This window comes from Lagopus muta, chromosome 1 (assembly GCF_023343835.1).
Source record: "Lagopus muta isolate bLagMut1 chromosome 1, bLagMut1 primary, whole genome shotgun sequence".
NCBI classification, from domain to species: Eukaryota; Metazoa; Chordata; class Aves; order Galliformes; family Phasianidae; genus Lagopus; species Lagopus muta.
The window spans coordinates 60,774,905-60,801,894 of record NC_064433.1 but is presented as its reverse complement, the minus strand read 5'-3'; the positions used below and the strand labels follow the sequence as shown (position 1 = coordinate 60,801,894).

The following is a 26,990-nucleotide window of genomic DNA, read 5'->3' as shown; positions in this document are numbered from 1 at the left end:
TTCAGGTCTTTCTTTGGGCCTCTTTTTCATAAGACACAAGATGTTGTACTGGGGTTGCAGTTTGCTTTTTCCTCAGGAGAGCCTCTTTGGCTACAGCCAAGTATTGCTTAGCACAAGATTCAAAGCCTCACTATCATTTTTTTTAATCCTACAGGTTTTTTTTTTTTTTTTTTTTTTTTTGTGTGTGTGTGTGTGTGTGCTCTCCTGTGCCTGAAATGTAACATAGCTACTCCTGAGACAAGGACTAGCTGTGAATGACAGAACCACATGCTCTTTTAGAATACCTAATTAATCTATCAAGCCAGGTTTTGACTCAGGACCAGTATCTTTCATTATAGAAGGTGATAAGAGCGCAATGAAGAGAACAAGCTGAGCTCAGATTTTGCCTGCTTTCCCCAGCTGGTCCAAGAAAATATCTTAACAGTTTGTTTGCTTCCCATCTGACCTTCGGCCTACAACAGCGCTATCACTGCAATGTCATGTTAACTCATGTTAATAGAAGCACTAGCTTTCTAGATAATATTGAGATAGAAACATTTCTTAGAAGGCATTATTCCTTCAAACATCTTCACACTGATTTTTTCTACCCAGTAGTGCATATTAACAACTGGGCTCATTTTACATAAAACGTTGTTGTATTCCAGCTTAGCACACTTTGGTGTGTACATCGCCCAGCTACCCTTGCGCTCAGCAAGCTTGTTACCTTCCGTCTTGATCCTCAGTGCAGTTCTGACCAGTGCAAAGAGAGTGGCATTGAACATGACAGTTCCATCGCTGTTCAGTGGCATATTCATGGAGACAAGGCGCTGTGGAATAAGGAGAAAGAGAACAATCATATTTTGACATGGACTGAATTGCTCTTCCTTACATACTTATGATACCCTCCAGATCTGCCACCCCTCTCAACTGAGCATCCATGGCCTGTGAGTTTGGTTATATGATCATAGGAGTATGTGTCATACACAGCTTTTGTCCCAGCTATGTTCAGAGTTTGCCCTGGGATCTCTCTCCCACTGCTGGATACTGTTTTCTTCAATGTGGCTATCAATTTCTACCCTTTGTTTCCCCAGCGGCCAGTAGGCATTTGAGCAAACTTGAATTTTCATACCCCATGAGGCACTTACAGGCTCATCTGCACTAAATATATGCCCAGTGGAAGTGTATGTAAACAGAAGGTTAGAAGCCTTCAGTGACATAGGTGACAGGCAAGAACAAATGGGATTAACGGAACCTGAAAGATGAAAAACAGGGCTATGCCCACTTTGTGGTATGGTAAGGCCATGTAGGACAGAGACTGGGTGCTGAATACCATTGCAGCTGCAGGATGAACTTCATAGAGACCAAGGACATATATCTGAGGCAAGATGTAGCCTTTACCAGATCCTCCATCCTTCTGCCTTGGGACAAGAGGTAACACTAGGGACTTGGTTTGAGCTCTTCATGCTTTAAGAGGTTGATTTTGTTTGAGCTCTAAAGCCACTTTCATGCAATGGTATTTCTGTATATATGCCTTGCCCTTTGTATAAACACGTCAATATTCACTAGAGAGAATCTTTTCCATATCTGGAGTCACACAACCAAAGGAACGAGTGAGACAGAAAGTCTGCCCTTGGCATATGTGTTTGATACCACAACTGCATGTGACTCCCAGCCTTCTCCAAGCTGCCGTGTGCCTTACTTTGCAAGCCACTCGGTGAGGGCAAAGCTTCCCGAAGCCCAGTGGAGGCTGAATCCGCCGGAGCAATGTCACCACGTCCAAGTGCTTGATCCGTCCCCTAAGGAAGAAAGCATATTGAGAGTCACATCCTTACCACGGATGATTCGCTGAACCCCATGTAGATGCTGCTAGAAGTACCACCAAGATCTTTCCAGGCCTGCCACCCCCTCCAACCTGGACACAGCTGAAGGTGTTATTTCAGGCCTCTTGTATTCAGTGCATTCCTCAGGATTTGCCCAATACTCTCAAAACTCCCATCAATACAGAGCACACAGATGCCAGTGATATGTAAGTCAGTACTAGTAAGAATTGACTTCAGTGCTTTGAAAGCTGTAGTTCCCTAGTGCATAAGTAGTCTGGTGTTCTCCCCACACCACTGACCCGCTCTAAATATATGACTGCTTATTTGCCTCCTGGCTGTAAGGCTACAGCAGTTGCAGAGGTGCAGAGGGTCTCTTTTTTTTCTTGAGCTTTCCCTCCCATACCATGAGCCACTGTCTTTTGATGCTTGTTTATGCCTTGGGCTATCACTGGGGCCAGTGCAAAACAAAGTCCTTAAGTGCCTCAACTGAGACAGCAGCAGTTGGATTTAAGTTTTGTAAATGGTATTTCAAAAGAAGAATTCTCTCAGGGAGGTGGGGGGGGGGGGGGGGGGGGGGGAGGTTCAACCATGGGACATTGAGGGAGAAGAGTTAAAAAGAACACACATATAGACAGTGATGAACAGAATATTATTTGGTGAGGGATTATCTGTTATATGGCTTCAGCTGCTGCAGTCTTGCCTTCAAACAAACACAAATAGTAGCATCTGTTTTGTAAGCTAACAGCATATTTATTAGAATGCTGTGCTTGCTCCCTTACAATATTGAAATTCTCTTTGGACAGTTACCCTGGATGGGAAGAGGTGTTTCAATTTAAGTATCACTCTGATAATGTGACATGGCCTCACATATTGCAGAGCTTGAGCCCAGATTAATCTTGACACTATGTCTCCACATCCAGAACTGAAGAGATCTGCTTTTCATTCATGCTAAGATCTCTTTCCATGGATTTTGCATTATGGAAGGGACTTTGCAATTACAATTGTCAACTACATTGTTATGCAACAGGGATCTAAATGCACTTTAAGCCTAAGCATGTGTCAAGCAGAGCATGTAATACTGAATGTCAGTTAAGCTCTCATGTGAGTTGTTCGCGTGTAACCTTAAATCCCTGCAAGTCTGCTGATACAACCCTGCAGATCATGTAACGCAGTCATGTGGAGCTACCAGTTTTGATGGACCTATATGACACATGACAAAGTGGAGATTTGAGCACAGCAGTTCTTCTGTGAGTAGAAAGTCAAATAGAACTGCCATAGCTTGGATTCAATATCCCAAACACATACAACAGTAAAACAACTCTCAAACCTTCTCTGAAGTTTTCTAGTATCCCCTCACTCAGCAGTCTGTTTCTCCCCTTGACTGAAAGCAAAGCAATGTCCTGCCAGGTGATGGCACAGCTCAGATGCATAGATTTTTGTGTGTGTCACTACATTTCTGGCCTGTGGATTTACCAGCAATACCTTAAGGAGGGATCTGTTTTAAGATTCTTGCAGAAAAAAGGGGTTCCTGAGGAAGGGATGTTGCACTTACTGCACTGTGTCTGGAGAACAGGAAACAACGGGCCTGTTCTCCTGAAGAGCTCTGCTATCCAGGCTGGGTTACTTACTTGGCTTCAGGGTCATACTCTGCCCAGATCCTTTTAAACTCATCTAGGTGGTGAGGTCCTAAAATGGACCAGTCCCGTGTCAGGTAATCGAAGTTATCCATTATAACAGCTACAAAAAGATTGATGATCTGCAAACAAGAACAAAGATGACTTGGTGTATGAGATAGGTAACAGGTAGACTTTTCCACATTCTCAATTCAAAGTCCAGCTTTGGACTTGTAAATCTAGGAGGTCATTTGGGGTGGTTTCTCTCTGTTCCTGCATGTAAGCCCCACATTTTAAACGGGAAGATACCCAAGACAGTCCTCAGCTGGTCAGCATTTAGCAAGCAGATGGATGAGGCCCAAGTGTGCTGTAGGGCGTGCAGTGAGGGCTTTTTGTTTACCTGTGTCTTTGCCCACTAGGGGTAGTGGTAGAGAACCTAGAATTTATCCTCTATGGGTTGTGAGGCTGAGATAAAATTCCTTTCTCTTGGCTCCAGACCAACATTTTGAAAATCTTGCTGCTGTTCACTGGGAGAGTTTTGCGCACTGATGCGCGCTGCAGAACATGTGCTGTCACTCTGAGCAATGCCATATTGTCAACACGGAGCAGATGCAAGTGGGGTATGTGTATTCTCACAGTCATTGCTGCTGGCAGGGGAGAAAAAACCTGCTCGGCAGCCAGAAGGAAGGTAGGAGGGAAGGTGGGAAGTGTGGCTGAGGCGTTGCTAGCCTCAGCACAGCCCACAGCATGCTAATTTGGTTTTCTCATACGGGGTAGAGGGAAGAGGGTTCTTGTGCACAAAGAGTTGGGGTGCAAGCAGAGCATCCCCCAGGCTGCAGGGAGAGGTGGAACCTGCAGAGCCCAAGGAGGAATTGTCATGGCAAGAGTGCTACTGGGAAAGACCCCACGAGGAATTTTCCCATCTTTGAAGCCATCCTTCTTTTGTGCAGCACTGAAGCTCGGAGAGGCAGTGGTCAGTTTGATTGGGGTAAGTTACAAGTGCTTTGGCCAACTCACCAGGAAGGCACAGAGCATGTAGAAGCTTATGAAGTAGAAGACAGCGAAGCTGCTGCCACAGGAGTGGTCAGCTTCAGTGGAGTTGGCCGGCTCTGACTCTGGGTCGCACTTCTTGTCTGGGAGACACGCCAGCATGATTTCCTGCCAGGCCTCACCGGTGGCACACCTGGGTACAGCAAAGAGTAAGGGAAGACAGCAGTGACCCTTGATATGGGAGGGACCTGCACATTAGCAACCTTCTCCTGCTTTCCCAAAGTCAACTACAAGCAGGTGAGGCCGATGTCTGGGATTTTACATTTTTGCTGAGATATATGTGACAGCGGCTATGTATTACATGAAAAACTTCCATGAAAACAAAGACAGAGTTGCATTTACACCAACTCCCCATCCTCCTCTCCCCACCTTCAACACCCCTCCCTGGGCCTAGCACACCTGGCCACAGCTGGAGCAGATGATGTGCAAACACAGCATGCCAAAGCATGCCTGGGGCTTCATCCCCCTTTGCCTGCTAGAAGAACAAGCTGGAGTCATATTGGCTCGATTTGAAAGAAGGAGGAGTTTGTGATAAGTATTATGGTGTGAGAGAACTGAACAGCTGTCTGCCATTCTTTTGAGCAGGAGGAGCTGCTTCCCTCCCTGGGCACTGAGTGCTGACCAGTGGCAGGTGGCAGGGCACGAGGCTTAGCAGAGCAGTCATTTCATCTGGCACAGCTCTTAGGTTCTCCCGCCAAGGGACAACATGTTTCTACTCACCTTGTGAGCATGACGTGTTGGAAGGAGATAAACTGTGCCCAAGAGCAGAGAAATCACACTCCTGGACTGACACAATCCAGAGCTGTCAGACACCCACCTGAAAAGCAGCAGCACCGCCTGGGGGAAGGTCTGGAAGTTGTTGTTGCGGTTGATTTCTGTGGTATCGTTCAGCGCAATTTTACCAAATACCTGGCAGAAAGCAAAGGTCTTTTAAGGTTAGCTTCATAAAACCCCCAAACCTCCTGTTACCTGCAGCTCTTGGCCTCCCCCTCACTCTGGAGAGCTGACATTTAACAGAATCTGCCCTTCTCTCAAACATTTTCACTGGTCTTTCATATTTGCTATTGCTTCTCATGCTTGTACTTAATTACCAGAATAGCACTCATATTAAACAAGATATACTTCCTTATTTTATATACTGTGAATAGGTGATATGTGGCCTTCTGTAAACTGGCACTCATATGGGAAGTTCCTTGAAGTTCCAAGTCTGTGAAGTGCTTTGCATCTTCCCCAAACAGTGTAAAGTATGTTGAGTCTGGAAATTATCTAAATGCCTGCCCTCATGGTAAACCATGCTTGTCACCAGGAGATGTCTCAGGACCCTTCAGAATGCAGCAGTGTGAAGATGAGGACTGGATTTTTCCAGAGAAAAAGGGAATGGAGCAATGGGAAAGCCTAACAGAGGTACACATGTGAGGTGTATGACAGGGAAGATCTAGCTTAAAAGCCTCATGATGTAAATGAAAGCAGTGGCTCTTTGAGACAGAAATGAAGCAGACCAGTGTCTTGTGTGCTGTTTTAGGTGGTCTGCAGCAGTAATGCTTATGCAGAGAAGGCAACTGAAGAATTACAGCCCTTGCAGGGAACTTGCTCTCAGGTACAAAGTGATGATGGTAACAGTTCAAGTCAGTGCAGAAGAAAAAACTCTGCTTGCTATTTCAAACTTCTTGGGGCTCTCCATGCACTGCACCTGAGCTGCTCCGAATTTTAATGGTGATCTGACAGCCCTTTCCTTAGAGCCATAAAGGATGGCTGACAGCTTCCTCCCATGCCCAGCCAACCATTACTGTACCAGTTCATTTGTTCAGCCATAGCATGAAGCCTGCAACACTTGGTGCAGCTTTTAGGAGCCCACTGCCAGATGCCAAGTCCCTGGTGCAGGGCAGTTCTAGGCTTCTTTGAGAAAGTCTGACACTTTTATACCTGTGGGAACTGGGACCAAGAACCTGACAAATCCTGCTTGGCAACAAGGTCTGCACAGCACTGTCGGCCAGGACTATTGCTCATTGATAGCAGCAAGGCAGAGGCCTCAAGGGCTGAGAGCTGCAATCTCATAGCCAAGATGAGCAGCAGGAACAGAGCAGCCCTGAGAGAATGTGGAGCTCCTTTTCAAGCACATGTCACTGATAATTAACATCCTGAGACGTGCAAGGACAATGACAGAAGGGCCATACCAGAAGGGAGGAGGGCCTGCTCATGGCAGCCTTTCTGCAGCGGATCTTGGTGGATGTGCAGGCCTGGAACAGCCCCGGCTGTCCCTATGCCGTGGGTGGCAGTGACAGCCCCAGCTGTGCTGAGGAGGAGCAGAACAGCTTAAATGCTCAGAGGCATTTTGAGCTGAAGCAGCCCGTATTTTTTGTTTCAGGCAAGCGTAGGCAAGGGAACCTCCCATGCTGGAAGCTTGATTTTTCTTCTCTTCCCAGCAGCTTCCCTCACACATGATGCACCAGCACCTGCTTCCATGGCAGCTTTGCATGGGTCAACTGTGAAGAGCTGCAGGTAGAGGTTCCTCTCCCACAGCCTGTGCCTCCCACACCATTATAGCAGTGGCTGCCTCTGCCATCATCAATTTGTATTTTTCCACGTGTCCACATCAAATAGCAAGGCTTGAATGTTGCTACGCTCCTAGCCAGGTGAGTAGCTGAGATAACGTGGTAGATCTTGTTTAGGTGGGGAATTCTTACATTTTCTTCAGATGTGGTGCCTGCAGGCTTTAAGGAAGCTGCTCAGTGGAGTGGAAAAGGATTCTCCCTACTATGGATCCCTGAGTGTGAGAGAACTCTACCTGTCAGAGGGTCCAAGAGAACAGCACATGAAATGTCTGAAATGCCATTATGACAAAAAACGATGGTAGCAGGTCAGCAGGCTAAAAGGAAAGAGGGCAAAAGAGAGGAACTTTCTTTTCTATTGAAAGGTAGGGGGACAGAAAGCGATCCAGTAATCTAGATAACGTGAAAGAGAAATGTATGATCTTCAGGCTGCCGAGATGATTAAAACAGAGGCATGAAAGGCATGAATGTTTGCCAGTGATTAAACAGACAACTTAGAAGTAACTGACAAAAGAGGGAATACAATTACAGAATAATCTATCTAGCCCTGGCAGTGCCATGATCATCATAAGCCCCCATCTGGGTAGGTGCAGGGAAGCCATTTCTAATGCTTTATGTAGCTACATAGCATAGTGTAATACTCTCAAGTGATTTTCTGTTTAGCACAGGTAATCCTGTAAAGATCTTGTCCATTTGAGCTAGTTAGGCATTAAAGGCACATTTAAAGTATGAGCCCAGTATATTAAATGACAGCTGTAATTACTGGGGGCAATTAAGATAACCTATGATAATTCAAGGTAAGATTGGTTTTATTTTTCATACTGGGGGAGGGTGGATGGAGCCTATGAAAAGATGTGATTATAGTAACAGGAAACAAATTAAAATAAGGTCAGAAAGGTGAGATGAATTTTGTTACAACTTCTGTCTGCATTGTGAAACCAAGAAGCCTGTTGTGGTTAAAGACCTCTGGAAATAATTATGCCTTGCCTTTTTATGCTATGGTCTCTGGTCCCAGATGGCCGACTTGTCTGAGATCTTTGATTAACACAGAAGTGGAAAGTGAAGCTTAGTTTGAAAAGAAGCACAGCAAATGAGGCTGGGACTGTCACAGACCATGCCTCTATCACATGCTGTCTTCAATGGTCTGTATGCAACATCAGTTCCTTGCACAGATGAATGCTCAGTCTGGTTCCAAGTTCATTTTGCAAGCTGAATAGGATATTGTATTGATGCAGCTTCCTGAAGAACTGGCACAAACACAGAGTCGGTACATTGGTTCTGATCCCATATTTGCCTTCAAGGGTGTAAATCAAAAGCTGCTCTTTATGAGCCAGTAGAATCAGGCCAGCATGAAAGTGATGGGAGAGAAAAATGGGATTTGCTCAGAGCAGCATGGCCACGAGCCCACTGAAACAACTCTTTTGAGCCAATGAGCAAGGCAGTAATTCACCTTTGCCAGAGTTTCTGGGTATTCCTTTGGGAGTGTGGTGTGGAGGGCTGGCACATTCCTTTTATTGATTTTATACTGTGTTTTATCATTAAATGGGTCATTTTTTTGGTTTTGCTGGAGTGGGTTTACTTACTTCTTTTGGAAGTGCACATGCAGACAATGCTTTCCAATCAAGGTTAGCTGCCTTCTTACCTTGCTTGGGGAAAACATTCATGTAAGCCTCTACAACTACATGTTGACCTAGTGACCTTACAGGTCAGTCCCCACACCTCTAAGAGGAGGAGAAAGATGCAGTTGAGCTCATTAGCATGACCTACCTGCATCCCGATCACGGCGTAGATGAAGAATAACATCACTATTAGAAGAGCCACATAGGGGAGAGCCTAGAAATGAGAAAGAAAGAGACGTGTCTCCACCGTGCCTGGCATCCTGGAAGGGCTCTGCGGCACAGGCTTGGGAAAACCGGGCAGAGGCTGTAACTCACCAGGTGGCCACTAGATGCCGACACAGGCCCACACTTGCCACCCTTGTTCCCTCCCAGCCCAGCCGGGCTCTGACTCTGCTCCCTCTCTGGGACGCTGCAGCTCTGCCCCATTTGAGCCAGTCCTGCCCTTGGCTGAGTGGGGGAAGTCAGGGCACAAACAGCCCACACAGCTGCCTACAGGCAGGAGAAAACTACTGTAACTGCTATCCTTCTGTCCCGAATGGCAATGTCCTCTGTTTTTATTTATTTATTTATTTATTTTCAGGACCCAGTCTGGTGAAATAAAAAATGCAACAGCTGCCCAGACCCAACTTCAAGGTCTCTCCTTCAATGGCCAATCCCATCCTAAGTACCTAAGGCAGCCAGAGCTTTGTTCCTGGCTCAGTGTTAGGTGTCTGTGACGGTGTCTGCCATGCCCTATGTGTCAGTGATCTGCTGCTGAAGAGAAAATGCAGAGCCCTGATACACAGAGCTGCCTCATAAGGAAGGGGCCTATGCAATCAGTAAAGTGTTGAGTGCTCTTGGTTTCCTCCATGCTAGCAGGAATCAGGACACAGCTCAGGCCCTCACAGTCTTGGGTCGTTGAGAAGGCACTTTCTACCCTGTTGCTTTTGAAATATATAGTTCTCAGGCCAGAGATTTCCAGACCTCACTTCAAAGGCAACAGGCAGTAGTATTTATCCTAAAATGTCAGTACAGCTCCTGGTCAGGATTCTGAACACCTCATTTTACGGATCTACAACATTCTTCTTCTTATTATTTTTTAACATGAAATTATTTATACATTTCAAGTTTATGCTTCAATTCAGTAGGATTCAATCCTACAGGAAAAACTGAGGAATTTTCACTGACTGCCATCGGGATTTGATGAAGACCTGCAAAAGTAATCTCAAAGAGAACTGAATATTAAAATAGCTGTAAGTTAAACCTTTGAAAAATGTCTGTCAGTGTCCAGATGGGCGTAACCTTACCAGTACCATCTTTCACATGGGGCTTGGAAGAACGTCTTCCCACCTGGCCCTTAACCTTTTTCCACGTTCTTCTGCTCAGCCCACTGACGCACCTTCCCACTCATCTCTGCCCATTACTCCCCATGGGAATTCCCCGTCTCCCATATTCCCCTCCCCTGGCTCTGTCCTCCTCCAGCTCTGTCTTTCCCTGCATTTACCACTTTGTCCTTCTGCTTCCCACGGCCTCGCCTTGCCCTCAGCACCCCTCTCGCTTCCTACTCCTCCCACCCACCAGCCTGCTCTCTGCTGCTCTCTCTCCTGCGGAAACCCCGCTGCGCATTTTCCCACCAGGCTCTCCTCTGACCAGTGTCCTGGGCTATATATATAAGGCATCATATGCCCAGCGTGCACCGTGGTCATGATGGGATCTGAACTCTTGCATGAGTTCGCTGCTTTTGAGGCTGCCCTGTGTGAACAACAACACTTCCTGGAAGCATGTGGGGACACAGGGAAGAGCTTGTGCCAGACAAAATCTGCAGGGATCCCAGATTGTGGCGGTGGGAGTGGCTGAGCTGGGAGCTCTGCACTGGGCCTATTCTTAGCTATAAAGTAGTTGCAAGAGGAGGAGCTCCAAGCAGAGAATACTATGTTATAAACATCTAAGGGCTTTAAAGGAGAAAGAAACTTGCTCAGTGGGTGTTTTGGTTTTTTTTTCTTCTTCTTTTTTTTTTTTTTTTTTTCCCCTGTTATGGAAGATACCTCCCCTGATACTTTCTCCCATCACCCTTCAACCCTGTCTAAAAGTGACTCTCCAGTCACAGAGGTCTGAAGGTCACTGAAGCACCAGGCACTCCCTTTCCCATCCACATCATCCTCTCCAGCCGAGAGCCCTGGCACACTGAGCTCAGGGTAAGAGCAAGCTGGAGGAGCTTGGAGACAAGGGGCGGGGGACCAGGAACTGCAAAAGTGTGACTGTTCCATCCATCAGGGACACTGAGTGGTGCCAAGGGAACCTCATTCCTGTGCATGCAGACAAAATGGCTCCCACTGGAGTAGCTCAAGTAATAACCTGATGCTTTCTCCAGCTTCGTCCCAACTATCAGACAGGTTGTGCTGGCCCACTACCTCCTTATCAAGCACTCACAAAAGGCAGGAACTTGCTTAATCTTTGACAAATGTTTTTCTATGCTAGATTAGAGTCTGTGTTGGAAGCTTTTTTTCTAGCAATAAACTCACTCTTGGTGTTTGTTTCACCACCAGGGGTGACAATTCTTAACCTGTCTGGTCTCCTTTGCCTCCACTCTCTCCTCTGGTACTTCACCTACCACTGAAATGCACCTGTCTACAGGGTGAAAGCATCAGTGATCCAATAACTTGTCACTGTTACCAAGGCCAAAGGTTTAGGGCTGAAAAGGTGAAATCCTTTCTGGATGAAAGCATGGGGCCCACACACCTAATATTCACTGGAATCCTCAAAACAAGGCTCAAGGGAAATTGAATTGAGACCCTTGCCTTCCCCGGTGAGTTCCACTTAAAACAAGTTATAAAACACAGCCAAAATTGGGGGAAAAAAAAAGAAAAAAAAAGAAAAAAAAAAAAAGAAAAAATGGTTACAGACAGTAATTGAGTTGAAGAGAACCATCAAGGAGGTTCAGGAGGGTCTCAAGCAATTACTCATGCTTTAAAGATGAAACTCATACCCAGGCAGCCATCCACTGTGATCTCCTTTTGCCTGAGGCTCCTTTGTGCTGCATGCTGCCTGTGTGTGCTGCTCTGCTGAGCACTCTTTGGCTTAGGCAGTGGGGGTGAAACTCATCCTGTGGGGCAGCCAAGGGGAGAAAAACAGAAGGGCTACGACCTATAGAAACAAGTGAAGGGATACCTGGAAGGATTTGATGAAGGTCCAAAGCAGTGTCCGGATGCCCTCCCCTCGGCTCAGGAGCTTCACAAGACGCATCACACGGAAGAGTCGGAAGAAGGTGATTGAGATGCGAGAGTTTTCCTCTGCGTTCTGGAAGCCATTGTCACAGAGGCAGGAGTTACAACAGCACGAGAGAAACAAGGGCCCTGGGCCACAGAGCACGCTATGCTGAGAGCTCACTGCACTGTTCCTTATCCTGGTAATGCTCCCTGGGCTTGCAGTGCCCCTGCACACCATGGATGGGCCTTCTCTCCCATGGCGGTGAGGCTATCTACGAGGCTTCCTAGGCCATCAGAATCTCCTTTCAGCTTGCCTGGACTTTGAGGATCAGGGTCTGATGATGCTCCCCTCATTACATTCCCTCTAACAGTGCCAGGATGCAATGCTCCTGTGCTATTTTAAGGGAGAAGAGAGATACTTCTTCTATGGACCTGTCTCAGATGGTTGATCCCAGTGAGCCCCTCAGTCAGCATCTCTAGGCACCGGCCACGTGCCACTTGCTCTGCTGGGAAACAGCAGGTCCCAGGTCTGCTCTGAGATCCAGAACTGGATGCTGGCACTACGTGTACCAATGGTGGCCCTGCTGCGGCCACACTGCTGGGGCTGAGCTGCACTCGCTGCTCTGCATTTGGGCCTTGTGCATTTCTCATGACCCTGTTGTACTTCCCACAGTCTGCGATCTGCCTTTTTGCTTTCTTCCTTTTTTTTTTTTTTTAAATGTTTTATTTTGGCTTCTCTGCTACTGTTCAAGCGTGCAGTGTTTTTAAATAGCCCTTTTTTTTTTTTTCTCACAGCATCTGCTTTGTCCCTAAGCATTTTCCCCTGGGCCTGTAACCGACTCTGACATTCCTAAGACTTCACACATGTGAAGGCAATCTCCTTCTGACTGCCCAGATGCCAGCAGGCTCACCTGCAGAGGCCCTGCTGCCTAGCACAAGGCACAGCAATGCAATGTTTCCCAGCTCATTAACTCCCTAAAATACTGCACGCAGACTGCAGAGCTCCTGGTTTCCACTAGAAGCACTGTGGGAATATAGCCTTCTGTCACATACAGAGATAACACTGTCACCCTGCCACCTGGCTTGCAATGAAGGGCTCAGAGACCCCAGTTCTGTCCACACCTATCCTGCAAAGTTGGAGTCAAAACACCAAAAGAGCAACATTTTGGAGGAAGAAACAGTGCAGATCACCCTCGCTGTTAACTACTCACCACTGTGTAAACCAAGAGAGAACAGACCCTTGGGATTTCCTGTCACAGGGCAGCAAAAGCTGCAGCTGTCTCTATTTCTGATAAAACCTGAGGCACAGAAACCTCTCGTATATGCATTTCTGGGATTAAAACTCCAGACATGCAGATGAAGATGCTGTGAGCATCTTCTGTTTCCCACCTGGGACATGCTGGTTTGTGTTTGGCTTCATCCACCTGGCTGCCTCTCAGCCCTGTCTGCTGCTGTGTGCCTGCAGTGCCTCAGAACTGCAGTACAGCTGCAGTCTGTCTGTCTATCCGTGTGAATCACCAGTGGGTATTTTGGGCAGCCTCCTCCAGTCTGCAGCAAAGGCTGATCCTGGCTGCCCACACAGTAGCATGGTGAAAAAGATGGGGGGGAATAGGCTGTGCCATGGAAATGGCTGATTGCTCCCTAAATCTCACCATTCCTGTGTTCTGACTTGAGCAACAGCCTGGGGGCTTCAGTGAATTGGAGAGAATAGCTCTGAGGTGAAGGAGGGAATATAGCTGTCAAGAAATAAAAAATCTTGGCATTGAATGACTTCAGAACTACAGTCCCAGAGGGCTAGCTGTAGGGTTGTGTACATCCCCAAGTCCTACAGAAGCCCTATGGTCTCCTTTTCACTTTCCCTAAGGAGCTAAATTCCAGTACCACCTAAAAAGAACTGAGGTTTAAATTCCAAAGTAGTGTGGACATCATGACTGCTGTGGTTGTGACAAAAAAAAGAGAAAGTTTTTCTCATCCTAACTGCTGCTGCTGCTCCTTCTGGGCTTAGCTCTTTGGATGGCAGCATGATAGGACATGGGTCTAGACAGACACTGCTTTGTCTTGTTGAGAGGAGACAGGGGATGAAAGCAGACAACTGTCCCTGCCCTCCTTAGGTCCCAAGGTTGAGAAGATCTAAAAAGTGGGCAGCGTGGAATAAACACAGAAGAACTTTATGGTAAGGGTGACAGAGCACTGGAACAGGCTGCCCAGAGAGGTTGTGGAGTCTCCTTCTATGGAGATATTCCAGAAACATCTGGACCCCTACCTGTGCAACCTATCGTAGGGCACTGCTTTAGGAGGGGGTTGGACTCAGTGATCGCTTGAGTACCTTCCAACCCAGCAATTCTGTGATTCTGTGAAATTTGTCCCTGACACAGATCTCTGTAACTCAGTGACATCGAAGCACTCAGCCAAAATTAATCAGTGATGCCTCAGGAGACTGAGGCCATTTTGAAACAAGGTGGCTGCACATTAACGTGTAAGTGTCTGAGTAGACTTGCTTACTCTTTCCTAGCAGCCATCCAGACTTTTGAAGGCACATCTTTGTCAGAGGAGGAAAGTACTCCAGAGTGGCAATTGCAGAATGGAGTCACTGAAGCTCTGCTGGTGCAGTGTAGGAACTTCCTTGTACACCAAAGCAGTACAATTTATGTGCACCGTTGCATGGTTATAATACATACTATAAACTCTTACGTTACAGCAGCAACACCTCACCAAAGAGGAGCTTCAGAATCTCACTCCTTTTCCAGTCTGTAAAATTGGACATGAAATCTCATTGCAAAGTCATCACGTTGGTAGTGATGTAGTTCATGGCTAACAAGAAATCTGAACAGGTCGTGTTCTCTCTTAGTGATTCATTAGAAGGCAGAACGACAGTTAACTTGACCAAAGGAAAGCTCAGGATGCACAAGAAATACACATGTGCAGCATATTCACAGCTCATGTGAACACCAGACTCACACCAATACACAACATGGCAGCTTCATGCACAAATAACTAGGCTGGGCTTGGAGAGAGAACTTGTGATCAGGGGAAAGAGAATAAAGGAGTGTGTTAGAAAGAGTGTCACAGAAGCTAGGAGGGTGGTCTGTATTTTCGGTCTTACCATAGAGGAAGAGCATTGGGTATTTTCAGCTGGCTTTAAAGAAAGGCAGACAGAAATAAGCTGTAATAAGTCTTCAATCAAGAGCCCTAGTAAACTAGGTCTTGGCTAACAGGAGCAACAAAATGGCAGAAAGGGCAAAAAGGAGTGTGAAAGTAATGCACAAGAGGCTGGGCTCATTCCTTAGGATGTCCAGGATCAAAGCTGGCCACGGCAGAAGTAGGTACAACTCCCATTGAATTCAACAATGTGAGCTGCATCCACTAACACCACATGTAAATTTGACCTGTTGTTTCCTCAGTGCTAGACATCCCAGAATCCAGGCAGGTGAGGTATAGATAATGTTAAAATGTTTCTTGCATCACCGCAGCCAAGTTGGGTACAAGACTAGATTCAGTTCCTCAGCCCAGATCCAGCAATGACTGCATAGGGAGCAGCCAGCTTCTAGTGCATCAGTCTAACTAAATCCACAACATCCCAATGCTAAAGCAAAGTTCTCTATTTATATACCCCCATTTCCCTACACATAGTTCTGGATGATTACATTGTTCTTACTAAGAAAATGTGCTGGGATAGTGCAATCAGTTCTTGTCAACCCTAAATGCCTACTGCCAGCTGATTAGAAAAGCAGATTAGTAAGGCTGGTTAGCTTGCTCTACCCTTCATCCACCTCAGCAAAGCTGCAGCACCCATTGGATGCATTGTTTGAGGCCAAGCTCAGCTGAGCTGAGCCCCAGTCCTCCCTGGAAGAGTGTAGTTGCTGCAAACACTCTTCCTGACACTTCTTGATTAACTCCTGGGGCCATTTCCAATACTGAAAGCAATTCTAAAAAACACTCAAGGCAGCAAATACCCTTATGTGTAAGAAGCAGAATTAAAAATTAAATAAAGGCAATGTTATCAGAAATCCTTTGGTGCAATGGCAGTATAACCCTCCAGACTCCAATCTCTGCCATATGTTCCATGTCAAGCCTGTCTTACATTGCTTCCTTTAACTATGCTACCAAAACTGAAACTGATGGACCTTCTCTGCCAATGGCAAAATTCACCTCTAGTGCCAAATCAGTGTGCTTCTGCTCTCCAAGGGCACTGTACTAACAAAATTGTCACTGTATTACCTAAATAAACTCTGTATTTTGGATGCTTAGACAATTTGGTGTTATAGGCAAATAAGATGAATTAAAAAGCCAAGCTATATCTGATCATGCAATATTCTTTTGGGTTGACTCGTTGGTTTGGCAGGGACAGCTTTCATTGTTTTTCTCCTCCTCTTTCACGTTTGCTTGTGTTTTCATATCACATATACAGGCAAATGTTGGCTTGAATGCCAAATAAGGGAGAACTGCCCATGGGAATGTTTCTTACAGCCCAGGCAGAGATTTTGTGTTGCTGGGCAAATCTCTCCTTTCCAGCAGTGCTTTTCTCTGTACCACCCTCTTTCCTCCTATCAGTTTTGCAAATAATCTTTTCTAACAACAGGAGCTTTATTCTGCAAGTTACTGCTTTCCTGGTAGAAGGTACAAAGCTCCTCCAAACTGGTTGAAGGAAGTAAAAAATTTTTCAGAACCTTTCAGGATTTTCCATCCTTCCTAGCTGACAGTGGCAGTGTATCTCTGACTGTCTGTCTGAAGAAGCCTTGTAAGTTACTGTGGAATAATGGAACTTGTCAGTTTGATATTTTCAGTGCTTCATCAGGAAGTGAGGAAAATAGTTACGTAACAGTAAAAAATCTGTATAAGAGGATATGACTGTAACAAGCTAAGATGGTACTGTTGATATGGGATGCTCAACTTAGAGGAAGCTGGCAACACGTTGGAGAACTAGGAACCAGAGGCTCTGAGTATCCATGTCACTAAGACATGGAGCAGAGTTTGACTTACTCCTCTTTTATTCCCTTAAGTAACTGGCCTATGTTTTAAGATGGAGTCAAATACGGAACATAGTGTATCTCTACCTACAGTAAGTGCTCCAAAGCAGCAGAGGAAAGTTTCCATTAATGCTGGCAGGTGATACCTGTACAAACTAGCAGAATGGGTTGAGGCTCTCGATATGCTTGCACTCTATGGTATTTTGTGCTTAGGTATATAGGGGCAGAATCAATCCTCAGCTTGAGAGGGGAGACAAATACTACCATTTTCCATGGATGCCAAAGAATCACCACATGGACCTGAGCAGGGATACCTGAGAAGCTGCTACTGTAACTTTTAAAGCTTGGCCATTCCTAATGATAATGCAGAAAGCCATCGCTAGATTCTCTGAGAATCTGTAACCTTGCAAATGATGAGAGCACGCCAATTTAAGGACAAAGACAAGCACCTGGCACCTGAGAATGAAGGATGGAAACATGATGATAGGTACTTGGAATTAAAGTCAGTGTTGAATGCCCAGTTAAAGCAGACAAGATTTTATTTCTGCATATCTCAGAACAATGTACTACAGCAAATCTTCAGCTGTTTATTATCTTTGAAGGAGGTTTTGGATAAGCAACACCATGTAACAAAAAGCAGCCTTGGCTGAACTCTTTTGAAGTCATCTCTTCCTCTGCTTAAGGTCTAACCTGCAAAGGAACTTCGCTCTATTCTACCTCGCTCTTGCCATCTGGGGGACAAGTACTATGCACGTAACTGAATCAAAAAGGGAAACAACAATAACAGTGAGATTAACCAAGAGATGATGTTCTGAGCAACTTCCATCACAGAGAAAAGAGACCTCAAGTATAAGTCACAAGCAAGTCCAGAGACACAGCCAAGAGTGATACAAAAAGGAATCTGCAGGTTAAGAGGGGCAAGAGATACATCTGAGGCAGGATACTTCCATGTAAAGGCACTCAATGGGGATGAATGCACTGGGCTGATTGGGCCATTCCTTTTATTATTATTATTATTTAGATTTATTCTTGATGTTAACATATTTAAAAAGGCAGCAGATGTCAAGGAGCAGAAAAGGTCAAAAAATAGAGAGGCAGATCCTAGAAGTCAACATAAAGATTCACTAGGATAAAGACGGAGATCCCTGAAACATGTCTGGAAAACTCAGAATTTTGCTGCCCACATGTATGTTATTTTTACCATGTTTAGTATGTGTCAGCACACACGGAAACACTGCTTGAGCTGCTGCCCACCCATATACATCCTTAAAGCCTCTATGAGCCCAAAAATAAAAGGCACAGCTTGTACCCATTATGATTCAAGATCCCAGGTAAGAAGGTTCCCAGGAAGGAAGGCACATGTACTCAACAGAGAGATACTTAAAATCTTAGAGGACACAGCTCAGAATACGGTAACTGTTGTGTCTTCCTGCCAGTCCTGCTCTCTGGTTAACCAGTACTGCTCCACCTAGCTAGGTGGGAGTGGGCCAGAATCTCCTGAACATACATGCTGACTCACATTTGAGTCATATCTGATCATGCCACCAAGTTAAGGAAATACTGCTGGAGGAATATGTTCAGGGGCGTTCCAGATGCTGAATCCAACTTGCTTTGTAAACTAGGAGAGGATAAAATTTGCATTCTGGGAGAACCAGTTCCAGTGTTTTAAGGGCAATGTATAACAGTCAATACTGTACTACAAAATGCTGCCCATCTTGAAATTCTGAAAGTTTTGGAGAGAGAATGACTTGGCCCTAAAGAGCTGTAAGAACAGAGGCCAAAATATGAGCAAGAAGACTAAAGGCTTTATACCATCACAGTGGTATTGAAGACCCTTGAAAGAGCCCTGGCTTAGAATATTTTCTGATACACAGTGACTTAGAAGAAAATAATAAGGCGAGCTAATAAATTCAAATCAAAGTTTCAGTAGAAAAATCACAAGAAGAGGCATCAATCCCTCCTTGTCCCTGTGGAACATTAGAGATAGAGGACCACTTTGAGAAGTTTGAGCTACCTGGTTCTTTTTGGCTGGTTTTCTGACAACTACAAGGGAAAACTACATCAGAAAAAATAGCACCTAGGAACAGGGGAACTCCATTAGGATCATGCATCATATAGTGAATTAGTAAATCCAAGGAGGCTCCATAACTGCTGGGCAGTACTTATAGAAGTCTGATTATTGCTGGGATGATAGCGTGGGCAGGTGGCATTCCCATTACTTAGCCATTTTTTATACTACAGGATACACTGAAGCTCTAATCCGTGTTAGGAAGTCCAAGCTGAGTTTCTCCCTGCCTTTGAGAAGCGAAACTTTTTACTTTCCAGCAAGCCATGTTCTGTTTGTAGGAAGGAAGCTAGTTTTGTAATCCTTTGCAAGGCAGAATCCAGCCTGGCTTGATAGGAAGAACTGGTAATCAGCTTAATGCACACAGTTATTGGTGCTTTGTTAGGTAGAGCTGTCTCAGTTAACACAATGCTGTATTGGCCACATTTCTAATTTTGCCTGGCAGCCTTAGTTTTGAAGAGATGAGAGGAAATCCGAGACTGTAGCACCGTGACATGATTGCATCTTGGTATTTCTCACAAAATCAAACTGGTCAGATACTTATGTTACCTTATGTGACTAAGAATCACTAATGGGATTTTTCCACTGAGGAGAACATAGCTTGTGTTTGAAGCTCTTAAGAGACCACTCGCAGTAGTTGGTTGCTAGTGATGAATGTCTGCTGGTTCTCTGATTGCTGTTGATGATCAGAGAATGAAAAGTTACCCACGAAGATGCCATATCTGCTGGAAACTTGTCCACTGGCTCTCCCATGAAGAAGGGGATGATAAATCACCACTTGCTTTTTATTGCTTATTCCAGGAAGGATGCCTCTGAGAATCTGCAGAGTTCACCTGAGCTGGCAGCAGTGCTGTGTAATTAATTTGCAGCTCTAGAATATTGGTTCTCTTGAGCTCAAGGCTTGTATTTTGAAGTCCTCCAAGAGTGTGACCTACTTCAGCCACACTGCACCTGTAGCATTCTTAGGCACAAAATGATGGTGGAAAGACACATTCTGAGAAAATTACCTCACCATACAAATATAATGAAGATTCAGAAGGGGATTAAATTAAAAGTATGTTCATTAGGAATACCAGGCGGGCAAACAGTGCTTTGGTTTTGTTGCTACAGAAGGGGAGAAAGAACAGAAGGATTATTTCAGCTTTTTGGCCACTCTAATCTTGACTGGCTGTCAAGATTAGGGCACAAATAAGGCAGCTGCAAGACAATAGCACTACTGTTCTGGAGATATTTATTTCACACGTGGGTCACTCACAAGCTGAGACGTGGTCTAAGATGACACAAGCTTCAGGAAGACCAAGAATTTACTAGGCTATAGGAGAAGGAGAGATCCAGAATTTATCAGTGCCATGGAGATGTGATTAGAGGCCACTGAGTTTCTCTTGTGTCTGTAGTGTAAAAAGCTGAAAGACCTGAGGAAGCTGAGTAACACGTGTCCTTGTGCAGGGAGAGGAAAAGTCAGGGTTTGAAATTAGCCTGGCTGCTGGCAAGTGATAGCCTGCCATGACACCGAGGAGTTACCACAACCCCCTCCAGAGTCATCTCTCTGCCACTGCTGTGTGTGGTTTTAATCATAAATACTCCAGAGATAATCCACCTGCCACCAAAGTCTGTCAAGTTATGATAAGACCTGGCAGAAATGTATCTGCTATTTCTCTGACAGCGAGTATTACTGGATTGCAGATGGCATAATTCTCAATTCCTATAACCTTACAGCAAAATCAAATTATTAGCAGGAATTTTTTTTTTTTAAAGCCAGGCAAGCTGTTCAAATGCTGTATTCTTTCATTAAGTGCACATTTCTTCGAGAATTTGTGGGAATATTACGAGTTAAACTAGCCAGAGTTATTTTCTTTGCTACAAGAGCATTTTCTATCAGAAGAACGCTGAAATATCCTGCAGAAACATGGCAGCGTTGAAAAATACATTTCAGAAATGTTAGTGAAGTTAAAATCTGACATTTTACCCTTGCACATATCAATACAAGTTTTCGTGTCAATTAGAGTTATTGTTTCAATTAGAGATGTTATGTAACTATGAAAAAAAACCAGTCTGCTTGGGTGAAGCAGTGGAGATTTTTGGGATCATTTCCACACACTGAGATGTAGTTTTAGCATCCATTAGAAAAGAGCACCACCCTACAGGAGAACAGGGAGTCAGCGCATATGATGCTGCTTTTACTGGGGCAAATGGTGAACAGCTTGCTGATTTCCTTGGGAAGAACGATGTAACAGGCTAATCCTCCAGCAGCCCTGCAGAAAATCTCCTGCCCTGGGCAACTACATTTTTATTTAGTGCAGTACGAGGAGTTGCCATTACCTTTCTGCCAGCACTATGCATGTCAATTTACATGCAATGCTAGCACATACAAATGCAAGATATATATATTTATGTATCACATAGATGCCATACGATCGCAGATCTCAGGCTAAGTATTAGCATTGCTGTGTGAACAAAAGCCTATTCCAAAACCAGTTAATAGTGTCGAGGAAACTTTTACAGCAAGTGCGTTTTCCAGCTGCTTTTTCCCCTTTATTTCCTATGTATTCTAAGATTTTGAAATTCTAGAGCTCGCTCTACTAATTAGCTTCAAATATGCAAATCATACCAATTTGAATAGGTTATTAATTAATTTCATATATATATCCGTGAAATTGTGAGACAGTTATCTTACAGTTTCAAACGCTTAAGGTAAATATAAGGGAAGTCAATTGCTCTAATTTGGCTATGCAAATTACCTTAGATTGACAATTACTGGGCAGTTAATGAAAGAATCCCTTTATATACAGCTGAAAGCTCTGTTTTTTTCATGACTTTCAGAGGAAAAGCAGAACAATTGGTAAAGTATATCCATGTAAATTGTTCATAATTTTCAGGATGTTTTAATAATCCTTCTCATTAGCTCTGGGTAAATGATGAGTTCAAGTCTTATGGTAATCAGACTTGGGGTGTTCCTATGAAACAAGAAGATATTAAACACTCAGAGATGCAGCACTCATCTTCAGGTACAAGTACAGGACTTGAAGAAGCAGGTGCAGCTCGCCTATGTTTTGTTATTCGTATTTTGTGTTACAGGTAGACAAACAAAGCCCTAGAACAACTAGAAATGAAGGCTCCGAAGATAAACTAAGTCATGAAAATAAATGTTGAAAGGCCAGTTGTATGCAGAAACTTACAGTTTTAAAGGTGGAGTAATTTAAAAGATTTTCTACTCTGAATACCAGCTGAGGAGAGGTTTTAATTGATTTGAACACCTCTGCCTGATTCCATATTTGATAGAGTGGACTTTTTCCATTCCGGTTCCCTTCTCAATTGCCCCATTCCTGGTCCACAGGACAAACATTCCAACAGGAGGTAATGAAGTTATCCCAGCCCAGAGCAGTCTGATGACTCTGGGAGCCACTGAGCAAGACTGGAACAGACAAAAAGTGAGAACAGAGAGTTCCCAGGTCTCCAGATTTCCTCTGCTCAGTTACCATCCATGCCAATTGTCTCCTCACTGCTGTTTCTAAATAGTCCAGCAGGTCTCACTATCTTTTCCAGATAAAAAGTTGACATGGTTCTTAAGCACCAAATTCAGCAGTGTATTTAGCATTCTGATGGAACAGACAGACTTCTTCTCCTCCGTTTCTTTAGGAAGATTTACATTATCTCTTACGTTGGTCATTCTGCTTTTTCTCTCTCTTCTTTTTTTCTTTTCTTCTTTTTTTCTTCTTCTTTTCTTTCTAGTGTCTGGGAGGGAGTGAGGGAAATCGGTGAGGTAATCCAAATGGAGCACAGCCTGGTTCTGGTTTTGACTCATTCCTGAAGACTGTTCTTTTCATCTCCAGGTTCTCCCATTCCAAACACCTAAACAGATTCATCATCTTGGCTTCTTATTTTCAGTAGTATTTTGAAAACGCAGCTGCTTTAGAGGGCTACAAATAGAGAGTGAACCTCTGACATGACTTGTCTGCTAAGGTTCTTGTTTACTAAGACCATACCACTGATTGGACAAAGGAGAATGGTTTTAAGCTAAAAGAGGGGAGATTTAGATTAGATATTAGGAGGAAGTTCTTTACTCAAAGGGCAGTGAGGCTCTGGCACAGCTGCCCAGAGAAGCTGTGGGTGCCCCATCACTGGGCTTTTCAAGGCCAGGCTGAATGGGGCCCTGGGCAGCCTGAGCTGCTGGGTGGCAGCCCACAGCTGGGTGGGCTTTGAGGTCCCTTCCAACCCAAACCGTTCTATAATTCTGTAATTTTGGTCTTGAAACGAAGCAGAAAGAGGCTGTTCAAAACATTCATCTCAGTCTTGGTTGCTTTAAAGCGATGCTGCTGTGTGCTGTACAAGGTGCAGCCTTTTCCATTCCTCATGCCATCCTGCAGCCTATCTTGGAAAGGGTAATAGCAGTAAAGCTCCTCTCTAAGATGACTTTCCTGAGGAGCTTTCCTTGTCTCCAATATCCTGTAATACTCCATTGCACTGAGAGGATGTGTATCATCCCCTGGCTTCATATTACCTGGAGGCTGCTGATTTCATAAACAAAGCAGATTCCTAGAAGCAAGTCCATCCTCTGTCGTGGCTATACTTCAATGTGCTCAACATTTGCGCCCCTTCTTCTACAGCTACTTGTTAATTATTTATTAATTTGCTGATAGGATCACATGGTGTGGGAAGGGGATAAAGAAGAAGAAATAATAAAGAACAGATTGAAACTTGGTGCCCTCTGCATGTTGGTGCCACTGGGTTTCTCTGGGCAGCCTCACATGCACATGGCAGAAAGGAGTAAACTTCTGGATTTTGTAGGGCTCCATCTGTCCAGAGGTTTGCTGTGAGTTCAATACGAATGGTTTACAGAGATGCAGCGAATCCAGTAAAGCGCACATTTGCAACTCCTGTGCAACTAACAGAGAATTACACCAGTGGTGTTACTGGTCAGAAGCAGGCCTGTGGTTTGCTGTAAAATCCAGTCTTTAGTCTGGAAATTCTTCCAGGCACAAAAGGAGCCAAAGGGAGACTAGATCATGTTTTCCCAAGGAGGAAGGCAGGCAGCCTACCAGCTCAAAGACTCTGCACTGTTGCCAGGATCCTTCCTTTGGCAAGCCCAAAGGCTCTTGGGCAGGGTGAAGATGAATTAACCAAGTTATGCTTTGATGAAGGTTAAAGAAACTGCACATCTCATTGACACCAGGAGAAAAAAACACCTACTTTTCTCCAAATGCAACAGGACTTTGCTTTGCAAGTGACAGTGGGTACAGATGGAAGAGAAGACCCTGTTACTTTTAAGTAATGGATCTTTGCTCAAGAGAGGCTAGCCAGAGACACCAGCAGCCCAAAAGAGAGAGTTTACAATGGACCATTTTCATTTAAGATTTGTATCAGTTAGGATTTCATTCATATGCTGTGAATTCATTGCTTTTTCAATTAGAAAGTTATTTAATGTTGATGCACAACATGAAGTTTCCTAGAAAAGAAGTGCTTTCTGATGCACATTCTATCTCTGTCTGTTAATATGGGAATCATTCTGGGATTCCAATTCCAATCTGCAGCATTATCGAAGCATGTTAGACATGGTCATATGGAGACTGCAGCTACCTGTTACAAAACTACTGAGCAATATTTTTTTGCTCTGCACCTCTTTCCTAGAATAGATGATTATGGATTTGATGAATTTGTCGGTTAAAAAATTTTTTAAAAATGGTAGGGATAGTTTGGATGAAAGATAATTCCCACTGGGTATGATTTACTGTGCCCAGACTGGGCAAACAGATGAGACAAAATCCCCAGCTTCAAATATCAATTTATTTTATTGTCTTTCTACTAACAAGTGTTTCTTTACTGCTGAGGCATCTTTGCCTTCCTGTCTGTTCAACTTAAGAAAAGAAGTCGCTTGATGTGGCATTGGGCAAAGCAGATTTTCTCCTAGTCTGCAGCCAGGCATCTCCTATTTTAAAAGTGGATTTTGAGACAGAAGACGAGGATGGGACCAGCTGGGATGTCCCATTGTTCTGCAACATGGCCAGTTGTAGTAGCAATTAGAACCAGACCCACAATCTTGGCTATCAATCATCAGTTGACCATAAGAAGCAATCTAGTGTCTACAGCTCGGTCATCTGGATGCAGCTGGGAATGGGTCCCACTTAGCAGATGTCTAGGAAGATACATCAAGCAGAAGTCATTTTCTTGGCATCTTGTGCCAGACAGTTCCTGTGAAGAGAGTGGTGTGGGATCTGTGTAGACACTATATTGTCTACATTAGGAAGAGTAAAATTAGTTGCGTTTACCTTTGATTAAAAATCTGTCTGGGAGGTCACATTCTCCTGCCTATCAGCAAAAAAACACATTGAGGGATTAATATAATGGGAACCTCAAAAACTGCTGTTGATCTGTACACTTGGGTGTGCAGAATGGTACACTTCATCATGCTGAACTGCTGCTGAGTGCCTGGCACAAAAACGCCACAAAGGCTTCAGCCTTTCTCCAGGGCTGATGGAATCTTGGCTGAGGAAAGAAAGGGAAAATCACTGACAGAGTAGGTGGAGATTGCTGCCTTGCTGAACATTAATCCCAGTGCTCCTGAGAATGGAAAGCATGATCCCTGCTACTCAAGATTTTAGTAAAATTTGGGGGAAGAAGCTAGGGGTAAGAAGATAGGGAGGAAGAGAAATTTAAAAAGGAAGACATGTAGAATAGTTGTCTTTTTATTTTTTCCCCTTCTCTATCACCTTTGCTCCTTTCATTGCAACTGGCAGCGCAATCTGGAACCAGTTAGCAGATCTCTAACTACGCGTAATAGTAAGAGATGGTGCATACAATGAGGTCTTGGAGAACTGATGCTAAAATCTCTGGTAATTTGGAAGAACACCAGAAGCTTTTACAACGTACCTGAATGAATGAAATACAGGGAACTGCACACCCTTTATTACTTCGATCTGAATATTCAGAATAGCAGTGCTGGAAAATTCCTTAAGCATTCTAGGCAAAATTGGTCTTATAAAAAGGATTAAATGCCGGAAAGCATCTTTCCTGGCTTCAAGGACCAGCCTTAGATGACAGAGCTAGCTGGATCTGAACTCAGCTGAGCACTTGTCTGAAATTCTAGTTTTTGGTGCTTGGGAAGCTATCACTAAGTAATGTTAATTTGCTCAGAGATGATTTAAGGAGTCAGAGCTTTTCTATGGATTCATAGAAAGATACTCTATTGGAGTTTAGGGAAAGTTACAAGAAACTTTTTCTAGCCAACAGAAATGACTTATCCTGGCTGGGAAGCCAATGGAAAATATAACCAGCTTGGGGCAGTTCTAATGTTATTTTCTCCTGAACATTTTAACTGCCTTTGAAGAAAAATGCATTGGCATTAAAAAGAAAATGTAAGTGTATTTGTATTGCAACTGCTGATACAAGAATACTGTAGCTTTTTTTTTAACGTGATATACAGAAAAAGGAGAAGAAAACTGGATGTGGCTTTTTAAAGAACCCTTTGTACTTAAACACACGTACCACACACCTATGTCACCACTGAACAGGACAAGGCCTGTAGTACTCTGCGTTCTCACTATTAGCTGTTGAAACAATAATTTGTAGTCAAATATGAAACGGTGACCCTTTCCCTAAAAGACTTAAAATGAACAAAGTTGTTGGGTAGGTCAAAACCAGCAGGAATTAAAAGCAACACCCCACTTCCCAATTCAGTCCCTGAGTTTTGAAGCGAGCTCTGAATGTTTTCACCCAGTAGGACTCCAGGCAGGATTGTACAGCTTATAAGCTTACAGCTATAGAGCTATCTAACTTCCTTTTGACTGCTTTTATATTTAGGTTATGGGAATCTATTCTCCTGGGTTTTTTATCTTCTGTTTCTCATATTTTAATTAATGTGTGTGGTTAAATTTACATGGTAAGACACATATTGTTTTTACGTTGTTCTAAAATCTCGTTTTTATGCTGCTCTGAAATCTCCCCTCCATTGAAATACATTTGGATAATTCCAAGCACCTGAAGTAATGTTTAAACCAACCAGAAGTCTTGTGGAAACTGCAATACTGAGGTGTTTCCTCAAGTCTAGGTGTTATGGAGAGTCTGACAACGGGGAAACAACATACTTTGTTCCTACAGTGCATTGCTAAGATTGTTAATCACCAGCAACAGCTCAAGTAGGTAAATGAGG

General features: G+C 44.2%; 1 protein-coding gene across 17 annotated transcripts in view; it reads right to left on the bottom strand.

Moving 5' to 3' along the window:
- CACNA1C (calcium voltage-gated channel subunit alpha1 C) overlaps positions 1-26,990 on the bottom strand; it is a 479,128-nt gene that overhangs the window by 20,730 nt on the left and 431,408 nt on the right. For 12 of the 17 annotated variants that reach the window (XM_048945500.1, XM_048945488.1, XM_048945383.1 and 9 more), the window contains 8 exons: positions 14,919-14,951; positions 11,778-11,906; positions 8,779-8,844; positions 5,280-5,371; positions 4,430-4,595; positions 3,428-3,555; positions 1,679-1,775; positions 704-806 (listed from right to left, as the gene is read on the bottom strand). In XM_048945500.1, the coding sequence (XP_048801457.1) occupies positions 704-806; positions 1,679-1,775; positions 3,428-3,555; positions 4,430-4,595; positions 5,280-5,371; positions 8,779-8,844; positions 11,778-11,906; positions 14,919-14,951 (814 nt within the window). The remainder of the gene's footprint in view (positions 1-703; positions 807-1,678; positions 1,776-3,427; positions 3,556-4,429; positions 4,596-5,279; positions 5,372-8,778; positions 8,845-11,777; positions 11,907-14,918; positions 14,952-26,990) is intronic. The other 5 variants (XM_048945454.1, XM_048945412.1, XM_048945438.1 and 2 more) reach the window with 1 other exon arrangement.